General features: G+C 43.8%; 1 protein-coding gene across 1 annotated transcript in view; it reads right to left on the reverse strand.

Annotated features, from left to right (window-relative positions):
* The window catches only part of LOC140187437 (transient receptor potential cation channel subfamily V member 6-like), a 197419-nt gene that overhangs the window by 76696 nt on the left and 107727 nt on the right, over positions 1–12996 (reverse strand). Inside the window, exons 2-4 of the mRNA XM_072242761.1 lie at positions 9607–9729; positions 8538–8678; positions 3878–3976 (exon numbers count right to left, since the gene is read on the reverse strand). Of these exons, the coding sequence (XP_072098862.1) occupies positions 3878–3976; positions 8538–8678; positions 9607–9729 (363 nt within the window). The remainder of the gene's footprint in view (positions 1–3877; positions 3977–8537; positions 8679–9606; positions 9730–12996) is intronic.

Genomic DNA, 12996 nt, shown 5'->3' on the forward strand with positions numbered 1-12996 from the left:
CAAACTGGAAAATGTGTCACAACTCAGGTCATACTTGAGCCTTGTAAACTATTATTACCGGTTTCTCCCTAACCTTGTTACAGTGCTGCATCCATTGAATGCACTGTTTCAGAGAGGAGCAAAGTGGGAAAGGTCAGAAAGATGTGAAAAAGTATTCAAGGAAACAAAGAGACTAATAACTGCTCACCCATTATGACCAACCCTGCCCATCAGACTGGTGTCCCCTTATGGCATTGGAGCTGTTTTGTGACACATTATGAAAGATGGATCTGAGCGCTCGATTGCATTTGTTTCCAGATCACTGACAAGCACAGAATGCAACCATGCACAGATTGACCAAGAGGCCCTTAGTCTGGTATGGGGAATAAAGAAGTTCCACCACAACCTCTGCGGACAAAATTTTACACTAGTGACAGATCACCAGCCCCTTGTGCCCACTTTCAATCCCAGAGGTTATACCAATGAAGTCAACCATTTCAGCAATGACTGTCTCCATCCTGAGGACTATCTTTGCCAGAAACAGCTTACCAGAACAAATTATGAGTGACAACGGACCACAATATATGTCAGAAGAAGTCCGACTATTCATGAAGAAAAATGGCATCAGACATTTCAAGTCAGCTCCTCACAACCCAGCAATGAATGGGTTAGCTGAAAGGTTTATCTAAACCTTCAAGTCCATTAAAGCGATGGACAAGGAGGTCACTTTTCTACAGCACAAGGTGGACAATGTCCTTTTTGTGTATCGGAACTCTGTTCACGTGACGACAAATCAAACACCTGCAATGCTGTTCATGAGCAGGAATCTGAGATCTCACATAGACCTCCTGAAACCAGACCTCCAGAGGGAAGTACAGAATAAACAGTTCAGCCAGTTACCAAGTGAAGCAGCAAGGAGCTTTGAGATTTGACAGGAAGTCCTAGCGCGTGATTACTGAGAAAACAAGTGGACACTGGTAGGATAGCTACAAGAACTGGACCCCTGATGTACAGAGTGGACTTTGGAGATCAGACATGGAAATGTCATGTGGACCAGATACTGGATGCTGAACCGAAGAAGACACCTGAGTCAACTGCATCCAACAAGACGGACACATTACAGTCACCAGACTTACCTCTCAGTGATAATGTCATTGACAGCAACGTGACACTGGAAACCGAGAACGTGTGTTAGACAAGACACCTACTGAACCAGATGCCACTCCACAGGTCCAGAAGCACTAACCTGAAAGAAAGGGTGCGCCACCCAAAAGACTGAACCTTTAGAATTCAGTCTAAAGTTATGGACTGGTATTGTGAAAGCATGCTTATTTGGAATACGGGTTTATGAAAGGGAAATTGAATGTTTTATACATGTATAGTTTTATGGTGCATTAATCTAAAGGAGGGGAGAAAGTGTCATTTATGTATCTAATACTTTTGGTGGAATGACCCCCCCCCCTCTTAGCACTCCATATCGATCTGCTATCTGTGCATGTGCATTGTTCTTGCTCACTCGATGCAATGTGAACACACCAGTTAAAGCATCTCACATAAAAGTTGCTGGTGAACGCAGCAGGCCAGGCAGCATCTTTAGGATGAGGTACAGTTGACGTTTTGGGCCGAGACCCTTCGTCAGGACAAACTGAAAGAAGAGCTAGTAAGAGATTTGAAAGTGGGAGGGGGAGGGGGAGATCTGAAATGATAGGAGAAGACAGCAGGGGGAGGGATGGAGCCAAGAGCTGGACAGTTGATTAGCAAAAGGGATATGAGAGGATCATGGGACAGGAGGCCTAGGGAGAAAGAAAAAGGGGAGAGGGGAAGCCCAGAGGATGGGCAAGGGGTATAGTGAGAGGGACAAAGGGAGAAAAAGGAGAGAGAGAAAGAATGTGTGTATATAAATAAATAAATAAATAAATAACGGATGGGGTACGAGGGGGAGGTGAGGCATTAGCGGAAGTTTGAGAAGTCAATGTTCGTGCCATCAGGTTGGAGGCTACCCAGAGGCTATAAGGTGTTGTTCCTCCAACCTGAGTGTGGCTTCATCTTTACAGTAGAGAAGGCCGTGGATAGACATATCAGAATGGGAATGGGATGTAGAATTAAAATGTGTGGCCACTGGGAGATCCTGCTTTCCCTGGCAGACAGAGCGTCGGTGTTCAGCGAAATGATCTCCCAGTCTGCGTCGGGTCTCGCCAATAGAAGGCTGCATCAGGAGCACCGGACGCAGTATATCACCCCAGCCGACTCACAGGTGAAGTGTCGCCTCACCTGGAAGGACTGTCTGGGGCCCTAAATGGTAGTGAGGGAGGAAGTGTAAGGGCATGTGTAGCACTTGTTCCGCTTACAAGGATAAGTGCCAGGAGGGAGATCGGTGGGGAGGGATGGAGGGACGAATGGACAAGGGAGTCGCATAGGAAATGATCCCTGCAGAAAGTGGGTGGGGGGGGGGGAAGAGATGTGCTTAGTGGTGGGATCCTGTTGGAGGTAGCAGAAGTTACGGAGAATTATATGTTGGACCCGGAGGCTGGTGGGGTGGTAGGTGAGGACAGGGGGAACCCTATTCCTAGTGGAGTGGTGGGAGGATGGACTGAGAGCAGATGTGCGTGAAATGGGCGAGATGCGTTTGAGAGCAGAATTGATGGTGGAGGAAGGGAAGCCCCTTTCTTTAAAAAAGGAGGACATCTCTTTCGTCCTGGAATGAAAAGCCTCATCCTGAAAAGACGGAAGAATTGCGAGAAGGGGGTGGCATTTTTGCAAGAGACAGGGTGAGAAGAGGAATAGTCCAGATAGCTATGAGAGTCAGTAGGCCTATAGTAGACATCAGTAGATAAGCTGTCTCCAGAGATAGAGACAGAAAGACCTAGAAAGGGGAGGGAGGTGTCGGAAGTGGACCAGGTAAACTTGAGGGCAGGGTGAAAGTTGGAGGCAAAGTTAATGAAGTCAACGAGCTCAGCATGTGTGCAGGAAGTAGCGCCAATGCAGTCGTCGATGTAATGAAGGAAAAGTGGGGGACAGATACCAGAATAGCTTTGGAATATAGATTGTTCCACAAAGCCAACAAAAAGGCAAGCATAGCTGGGACCCATACAGGTGTCCATGGCTACACCTTTAGTTTGGAGGAAGTAGGAGTAGCCAAATGAGAAATTATTAAGAGTAAGGACTAATTCCGCCAGACATAGCAGAGTGGTGGTAGAGGGAAACTGGTTAGGTCTGGAATCCAAAAAGAAATGGAGAGCTTTGAGACCTTCCTGATGGGGGATGGAAGTATATAGGGACTGGACATCCATGGTAAAAATAAAGCAGTGGGGGCCAGGGAACTTAAAATCATCGAAGAGTTTCAGAGCATGAGACGTGTCACGAACATAGGTAGGAAGGGATTGAACAAGTGGGGATAAAACCGTGTCGAGGTATGTAGAAATGAGTTAGGTGGGGTAGGAGCAAGCTGAGACAATGGGTCTACCTGGACAGGCAGGTTTGTGGATCTTGGGCAGGAGGTAGAAACAGGAAGTGCGGAGTGTGGGAACTATAAGGTTGGTAGCAGTGGATGGGAGATCCCCTGAGCAGATAAAGTCGGTGATGGTATGGGAGACAATGGCCTGGTGCTCCTTAGTGGGGTCATGATCGAGGGGAAAATAAGAGGAGGTATCCGCGAGTTGTCGCTGTGCCTCAGCAAGGTAGAGGTCAGTACACCAGACTACAACAGCAGACCCCTTATCAGCGGGTTTTATAGTAAGGTTAGGATTAGTGCCGGGGGAGTGGAGAGCAGAGTGTTCGGAAGGAGTGAGGTTGGAATGGGAACAAAGTGCAGTGAAGTCGAGACGGTTGACTCCGCGCATCTCCGGTGTTTGTGCTTTGATTTAATCGATACATAGCTGTGCACAGACACGACACTTACCCAGATAATCCTGTGCTTTAACATCTGCTCCGTTTTCAATCAAGAACTGCACAATCTCCTTATTCCCAACACAAGCAGCGAATGACAGTGCATGCTCCCCTGAAACAAAATGATAGCAGCTCAGAGGAACTAGCTCGAGACAACATACACCGAGTCAAATCAAAGGAAGCCGAAAGTAGCCTACCAGATCATATCCTTGAAAGCAGTCAAAACAAGAACAATTAAGAGATGAGAAAAGACCACTCTCAGTCTACTATTGTTCTCCGTTTCAAACACCACCAACCTAGTCACTTGGAACAGCACAAATCTGTTTTAACCCAACTTAGAATGATAGTAGAAACTCCAAATAATTGACCTATTTGCAAATGAACCCCCCCACCCCGTGTTATGACTATATGGGTTACAGAAATTCGCCCTTACAGCAATCACAAATCACCACCCAAAATTGAGATATGGAATAAAATTCACTCACAGAATTTATATGAAAGGAGTAAATAGATAAAGACAAAACGTGTTCTGTTTCAATGTGGTTTCATTCTACAGAAAACTGGGGTACAGGCTGTTTTCTAAGAACGTATCCCAGTGCTGGGATGCTCCATTAACACATAGGTAAGCTGACTTGAAGAAAAAATATCTTAATAAGAATGTTTGGAATGAAAAATAATGAGTCAGAAAAAGGAGCAAAACAGGCTGGGAAAGTTTTGATTCAGATCACTGGATAGAGTAAGGATACTGAGGGGATGAATTCACATCCCAGATATGTGGACCTGATTTTATGTAGATCTGATAGATGGGCCTGATATTTTGCAAGATATCTTTTCTCATCATAACCGTCCTCTCCAAAAGGAATGTCTTATTTCTTTTTAGGAAGTAAAAAGGATCAAACAAGGATCATATATTAGATTTTTGCTCATGTTACAAGTTGCTTGTAATGTACTTTCTTCTGCATATTTCGTCTTCCTTGAATTATGATTGTAACAGCATGCCAATATTTGGCAAAACACTCTTCACAGTTGATAGGTATTTCTTAACTCTAGAAACGATGTTTTTAATTCTTGTACTTTCAACATCTCTATTCAGTGATGAGAGTTAGGTTAACAAGTGATGGCACTTTTTTCCCCACAGTGTAGGACCCAAAAGTGAATTGATACTTGACAATAGACAATAGGTGCAAGAGTAGGCCATTCGGCCCTTCGAGCCAGCACCGCCATTCACTGTGATCATGGCTGATCATCCACAATCAGTATCCAGTTCCTGCCTTATCCCCATAACCTTTGATTCCGCTATCTTTAAGAGCTCTATCCACCTCTTTCTTGAATGCATCCAGAGATTTGGCCTCCACAGCCTTCTGGGGCAGAGCATTCCACATATCCACCACTCTCTGGGTGAAAAAGTTTTTCCTCAACTCCGTTCTAAATGGCCTACCTCTTATTCTTAAACTGTGGCCTCTGGTTCTGGACTCACCCATCAGTGGGAACATGCTTCCTGCCTCCAGCGTGTCCAATCCCTTAATAATCTTATATGTTTCAATAAGATCCCCTCTCAGTCTTCTAAATTCCAGAGTATACAAGCCCAGTCGCTCCAATCTTTCAACATATGACAGTCCCGCCATCCCGGGAATTAACCTCATGAACCTACACTGCACTCTCTCAATAGCAAGAATGTCCTTCCTCAAATTTGGAGACCAAAACTGTACACAGTACTCCAGGTGTGGTCTCACCAGGGCCCTGTACAGCTGCAGAAGGACCTCTCTACTCTTATACTCAATTCCCCTTGTTATGAAGACCAGCATGCCATTAGCTTTCTTCACTGCCTGCTGTACTTGCATGTTTGCTTTCACAGACTGATGTACAAGAACACCTAGATCTCGTTGAGAGATATTAACGGCGAAATGTTGTAATAAATTTAGGGAAGGAAGGTACAATGAAATTCTAATGTGCAATCAAAGCAGTTTCTGCTCCATATTCTTACATTGATATGGAAGCGGCTGTTCTGTTTTAACACAGTATTCCACCTCAAATTAATATTTTAGACTATAAGATATAGGAGCAGAATTAGGCCATTTGGCCAATTGAGTCTGCTCCGCTATTTCATCATGGGTGATCCGTTTTCCTTTATCATGTGCCTCCAAGTATATTCCTGTGCTCTGCTCAGAAGAGTAGTTATTTCACTCGAGTTAGTTTCAGTCTTTAGATTTCTTTTCTCTTAACCTTTCAATAGTGAAAATGATCACAGTCATAGAAACAAGGAAACAAGCTCTTCAGTCAAACTCACCAATTTGTTCCATTTGCCTATGTTTGGCCCATAACCTTTCTTACCTAGGTTCGAGTCTCAGGCTGGGCAGCAAGTTGTGTCCTTGAGCAGGGCACTTAACCACACAACTGCTCTAGTTCCGCCCAGCTGAAAATGGGTACCGGCAAAATGCTGGGGGGGGGGGGTAACCTCGCAATAGACTGGTGTCCTACCCGGTTTGGGGGGCGGGGGGGGGGGGGGGAGTCTTGTACTCTCAGTCGCTTCACGTCACGGATATCGGCATATAGCAGCGGCCTGATGGGCCAGAGAAGCTTGGCACAGACTTTAACTTTGACTTTTCCTCTCTTACCTCATCTCCTTGCTCCTGTGGTGCTCCTTTCCCCCTTTTCTTTCCTCCATGCCCTTCTGTCTCTGTCACCGATCAACTTTCCAGCTCTTTGCTTCATCCCTGCCCCTCCAAGTTTCACTGATCACCTGGCATTTCTCTCTCTTCCCCTCCAACACTTTCAAATCTGGTTAGGCCACACTTGGGAGTGCTGTGCCCAGTTCTGGTCGCCTCACCATAGGAAGGATGTGGACGCATTGGAAAGGGTACAGAGGAGATTTACCAGGTTGCTGCCTGGTTTAGAGAGTATGCATTATGATCAGAGATTAAGGGAGCTGGGACTTCACTCTTTGGAGAGGAGGATGAGAGGAGACATGATAAATGTATACAAGATATTAAGAGGAATAGATAGAGTACATAGATAGAATAGATAGAGGAATAGATAGATAGCCAGCATCTCTTCCCCAGGGCACCACTGCTCAATACAAGAGGACATGGCTTTAAGGTATGGGGTGGGAATTTCAAGGGGGATATTAGAGGAAGGTTTTTTACTCAGAGAGTGGTTGGTGCGTAGAATGCTCTGCCTGAGTCAGTGGTGGAGGCAGATACACTAGTGAAATTTAAGAGGCTACTAGACAAGTATATGGAGGAATTTAAGGTGGGAGGTTATATGGGAGCCAGGGTTTGAGGGTCAGCCCAACATTGTGGGCCGAAGGGCCTGTACTGTGCTGTACTGTTCTATGTTCTATGTTCTATGTTAACTACTATATAAATGTCTTTTAAACATTGTAAATTGTACCTTCCTCCACCACTTCTTCTGGCAGCTCCTTCCGTACACCCTCTATCCTCTATGTAAAAAAAGTTGCCCGAGGAGAAAGATTCCTTTTAAATCTTTTTCTTCTCACCCTATGCCCTCAAATTTTAGATTCTCCTACCCCAGGTAAAAATAGCTGAGAGTATTTACATTATCAATGATGCTCATAATTTTATAGTTTTATAAGGTCACTCCCCTCAGCCTCCTTCGCTCCAGGGAAAGTAGTCCCAGCCTACCCAACTCTCCTTTTTACTTGAACACTCCAGTCCCAGTGACCTGTCATTCTCACAATTCTACATCCTTTCCAATTCATGATGTCCACTCTATGTGGGCTGACCAGAACTGCACACAGATGCACTTGCATCAATAGCTTGCATAGTTGTAACAGGACATTCCAACACCTGTAATCAGTGTGTTGAACAACGAAGGCTGGACTGCCAAGCACCTTTTTCACCAACCTGTCTATCTGTGTTGCCACTTGAGAACGATGTACCACTAAGGTCTCACTGGTCTACAACACTCTCTAGGGCCTTACCAATTACTGTGTGCATCTGGTAGTATCTCTGAAGTGGCTCTTTTATGTTGAAGAAATTACAGAAATTTTAGCAATTTCTCACTTTTCCTGCTTCAGATAAAGTTATAGAGGTTCAACCATGGTTGTATCAGTAACGATGAATGTTGTGTATTTAATATTTCAAAAATATTTTTAGTGAACTTGTGTGTGTGTATATATGTTGTTTGATTAAGCATTCTAGTTCATTTAAATAACTCATTACGGGTTATACATAAAAATACGTGAATTGCATACATCATCACGCTACCACGATACGTGTACACCTTGCTTGAAGTAAACTCAATGTTAGACTTGCATTTCCCGATCCCTTTGAATTATTTTAATGTTTTGAAGTTACGAAACATAACAATGAAGTTCAGTAAGTTTTAAATTTGGAATGTACTGATCGGACAAAGCCAAATGACAGAAAAATGGTCTTTAAAGAGACCCACTCTTTTAAATAGAGTGACTGAAAGCAAGGCAATAAGTTCACAAAACTAATATCTCCTTAAAAAATAAATTCAGCAGAAGAATAAGATTTGGAAATTAGAGTGCTGGGGAATGGAGAAGAGTGGGAGAATTCCTCAACTCCTTTGAAGAATCCTGCACAAATGGCTTGATCATGGTGAAGGGATCAAAGCTCATAGCTGGGTTTCTGAAGGGAAAAGGTTATGCATTCATAAACTGTCTGAAGTAAATTATGATAACTTCTTACCATAATAAACTAAATTCTTTTCACTTCTTTTGAAGAAGATCCCGGTTGCACGTGATGATGCTACATTGGCTCCTCGGTTTATCAGTTCTTTAACCAAATGAAAATTCCCATTTGCCACGGCAATATGTAGGGCTGTATTCCCTACTCAGGAAAATTACATGTTGTCAATTTCCATCAGTAAGTACTATTCTCTACCCAGCCCCCAACCCACCCCCTCAATTCCATTCATGATGATCTTTAACCCTCACAAATTTTAATCAATGCATCATAGAGCACATCCTATGCATAAAGAATGCATAATAGCTTGATATGGCAGCTCTCTGTATGACCATAAGAAACTACAGAGAGTTAGGAACACAGCTCAGCACATCACAGAAGTCAGCCTCCCCTGCACGGATTCTGTCAATACCTCTCGCTGCCTCAGCAAAGCAGCCAGCATAATCAAAGACCCCACTCAATCTGGATGTTCTCTCTACTCCCCCTCCCATCGGACAGAGGACACAAAAGCCTGAAAGGACATACTACCAGGCTCAAGGACAGCTGCTGAAAGTATGTTAAATGGTCCCCTAGTATGATAAGGTAGATTCTTGACCTGACAATCAATTTTGTTATGTCCCTGTAACTTACTGTCTGCCAGCATTGTAATTTCTCTGTGATGTAACACTTTACTCTGTGTCCTGTTATTGTTTTCCCTCATACTACCACAATGCACTATTGTAATTTAATAATCTGCTTGGATGGCAGGCGATACAAAGTTTTACACTGTACCTCATATATATGACAACCAAATTAAACATCTTCCAATTCCTTAATCTAACACAAACACCACAACTCACCTATTCTCTATTCTCACTAGCTGCCCACCATAAATTAGCCCTTCTTCAGCCACCATCACGATTCCAAACCTCAGTCACTAACCATCTCAACTCTTAAGTCCTCACTCAACACAGTATTTATTACGTCAAACAATAATCAATTTTAGCTACTTAAAAAACGTTATTCCTTTCCATCTACTTCCACCAGCATACTGCGATAGGAAACAAGAAATGAATGGAACTGTAAATTCTACCTTCATACAGCTCGGAGGTGGCTGGTATATTGATGAGATCCGGCACTTCTTCAAGGAGTGCTTTTGCGTATTCATTATTATTGTACAATGCAGCAATGTGCAATGCTGTCTCGCCCATCACACCTACCAGGAGAAAATCAATAATGTCTTGTTAATTAGACAAGGCATTGTTTCAACTCATTCACTGGTTTACATTGAGTGGTTGACTCTCTAGGGTTGTACTGGGATCTCCAAGGATCAACAGATACTGTTGAAAACCTGATAAAAAGTTCAGGCAGGGTCAACATTTGAGGGTGAGACAAGAAACTGCAGGTGTTGGTATCTGGAGCAAGAAAGGAGCTGCTGTAGGAAGGGTACTCTCCTCTCCCACTTCTTCTTGGCCTGAAATATTGATTGCCCTTTTCAGTCCACCCCACTGAGTTTCTCCAGCATTTTGATTTTTTTGACTGCTGGAAAAGATACACCAAAATGAGTGACTCTCCCCAGTTTGTCCCACTCACAAAATAAATTTTTACATATATACCTCATGCAACACTTGTGTACTTAAGCTCCACAACTGGTGCAGTTTTGTATTTCAGTGCATGACAGTGTGGAATAAATTCAGGAGTCCCGTGCACTGTCTGAATAAACCTGCAAAGCTTAAAGGGAGTATGATGATCAATTACAAGCAAGGCTGGAGCACACTGTACGGCTTGGGAAGCACATAAAGGCACACTGTGTGCTGGGTACAGGGGTGGTTATCCGCTTTTCAAGCACGCTCTCAAAATCCTCATGGAAGAGGTGACATGGAAAGAGATGAAGCACACACTCAGAGGGCCCTGGAAACCCTCCAGATACAAGGCAGCAACAGTAAGAGGCAGCCCAGCCCAAGTTAAGTAAAAAAACTTTGCACATTTAGTCAAGGTCGGTTAACACTTCAGCAAACCCTTACGCACCTAATCTCACACAAACATAGAAACATAGAAAATAGGTGCAGGAGTAGGCTATTCGGTCCTTCGAGCCTGCACCACCATTCAGTACGATCATGGCTGATCATCCAACTCAGAACCCTATACCTGCCTTCTCTCCATACCCCCCGATCCCTTTAGCCACAAGGGCCTTATCTAACTCCCTTTAAGTATAGCCAATGAACTGGCCTCAACTGTTTCCTGTGGCAGAGAATTCCACAGATTCACCACTCTCTGTGTGAAGTAGTATTTCCTCATCTCGGTCCTAAAAGGTTTCCCCTTTATCCTCAAACTGTGACCCCTCATTCTGGACTTCCCCAACATCGGGAACAACCTTCCTGCATCTAGCCTGTCCAATCCCTTTAGAATTTTATACGTTTCAATCAGATCCCCCCTTAATCTTCTAAATTCCAGAAAGTATAAGCCTAGTTGATCCAGTCTTTCATCACATGAAAGTCCTGCCATCCCAGGAATCAATCTGGTAAACCTGCTCTGTACCCCGTCTATGGCAAGACTGTCTTTCCTCAGATTAGGGGACCAAAACTGCACACAATACGCCAGCTGTGGTCTCACCAAGGCCTTGTACAACTGCAGTAGTACCCCCCTGCTCCTGTACTCGAATCCTCTTGCTATGAATGCCAGCATACCATTCGCCTTTTTCACCGCCTGCTGTACCTGCATGCCCACTTTCAATGACTGGTGTACAATGACACCCAGGTCTCGTTGCAGACCTGGGTGTCATTGTAAAAGGTCCCTTTTCCTAATCAGCCACCATTCAGATAATAATCTGTTTTCATTTTCTTGCCACCAAAATGGATAACCTCACACTTATCCACATTAAATTGCATCTGCCATGGATTTGCCCACTCTCCTAACCTATCCAAGTCACCCTGCATCTTCCTCACAGCTAACACTGCTGCCCAGCTTCGTGTCATCCGCAAACTTGGAGATGCTGCAATTAATTCCCTCGTCTAAGTCATTAATATATATTGTAAACAACTGGGGTCCCAGCACTGAGCCTTGTGGTACCCCACTAGTCACTGCCTGCCATTCTGAAAAGGTCCCGTTTATTCCCACCCTTTGCTTCCTGTCTGCCAACCAATCCTCTATCCACATCAATACCATACCCCCAATACCATGTGCTTTAAGTTTGCACACTAATCTCCTGTGTGGGACCTTGTCAAAAGCCTTTTGAAAATCCAGATATACCACATCCACTGGTTCTCCCCTATCTACTCTACTAGTTACATCCTCAAGAAATTCTATGAGATTCGTCAGATATGATTTTCCTTTCACAAATCCATGCTGACTTTGTCCGATGATTTCACCACTTTCCAAATGTGCTGTTATCACATCTTTGATAACTGACTCTAGCATTTTCCCCACCACCGATGTCAGGCTTACCGGTCTATAATTCCCCGGTTTCTCTCTCCCTCCTTTTTTAAAAAGCGGGGTTACATTAGCCACCCTCCAATCCTCAGGAACTAATCCAGAATCTAAAGAATTTTGAAAAATTATCACTAATGCATCCACTATTTCTTGGGTTACTTCCTTAAGCACTCTCGGATGCAGACCATCTGGCCCTGGGGATTTATCTGCCTTCAATCCCTTCAATTTACCAAACACCACTTCCCTACTAGCATGTATTTCCCTCAGTTCCTCCATCTCACTGGACCCTCGGTCCCCTACTATTTCCAGAAGATTATTTATATCCTCCTTAGTGAAGACAGAATCAAAGTAGTTATTCAATTGGTCTGCCATGTCCTTGTTCCCCATGATCAATTCACCTGTTTCTGACTGTAAGGGACCTACATTTGTCTTAACCAATCTTTTTCTTTTCACAAATCTATAAAAGCTTTTACAGTCAGTTTTTATGTTCCCTGCCAGCTTTCTCTCATAATCTTTTTTCCCTTTCCTAATTAAGCCCTTTGTCCTCCTCTGCTGGACTCTGAATTTCTCCCAGTCCTCAGGTGTGCCACTTTTTCTGGCTAATTTGTATGTTTCTTCTTTGGAATTGATACTATCCCTAATTTCCCTTGTCAGCCACAGGTGCACTACCTTCCCTGGTTTATTCTTTTGCCAAACTGGGATGAACAATTGTTGTAATTCATCCATGCGATCTTAAATGCTTGCCATTGCATATCCACCGTCAACCCGTTAAGTATCATTTGCCAGTCTATCTTGGCTAATTCACGTCTCATACCTTCAAAGTTACACTTCTTTAAGTTCAGAACCTTTGTTTCTGAATTAACTATATTACTCTCCATCTTAATGAAGAATTCCACCGTATTATGGTCACTCTTACCCAAGGGGCCTCGCACAACAAGATTGCTAACTAACCCTTTCTCATTGCTCAATACCCAGTCCAGAATGGCCTGCTCTCTAGTTGGTTCCTCGACATGTTGGTTCAGAAAACTATCCGGCATACATTCCAAGAAATCCT

The sequence above is a fragment of the Mobula birostris genome, chromosome 24 (assembly GCF_030028105.1).
Source record: "Mobula birostris isolate sMobBir1 chromosome 24, sMobBir1.hap1, whole genome shotgun sequence".
Taxonomy (NCBI): Eukaryota; Metazoa; Chordata; class Chondrichthyes; order Myliobatiformes; family Myliobatidae; genus Mobula; species Mobula birostris.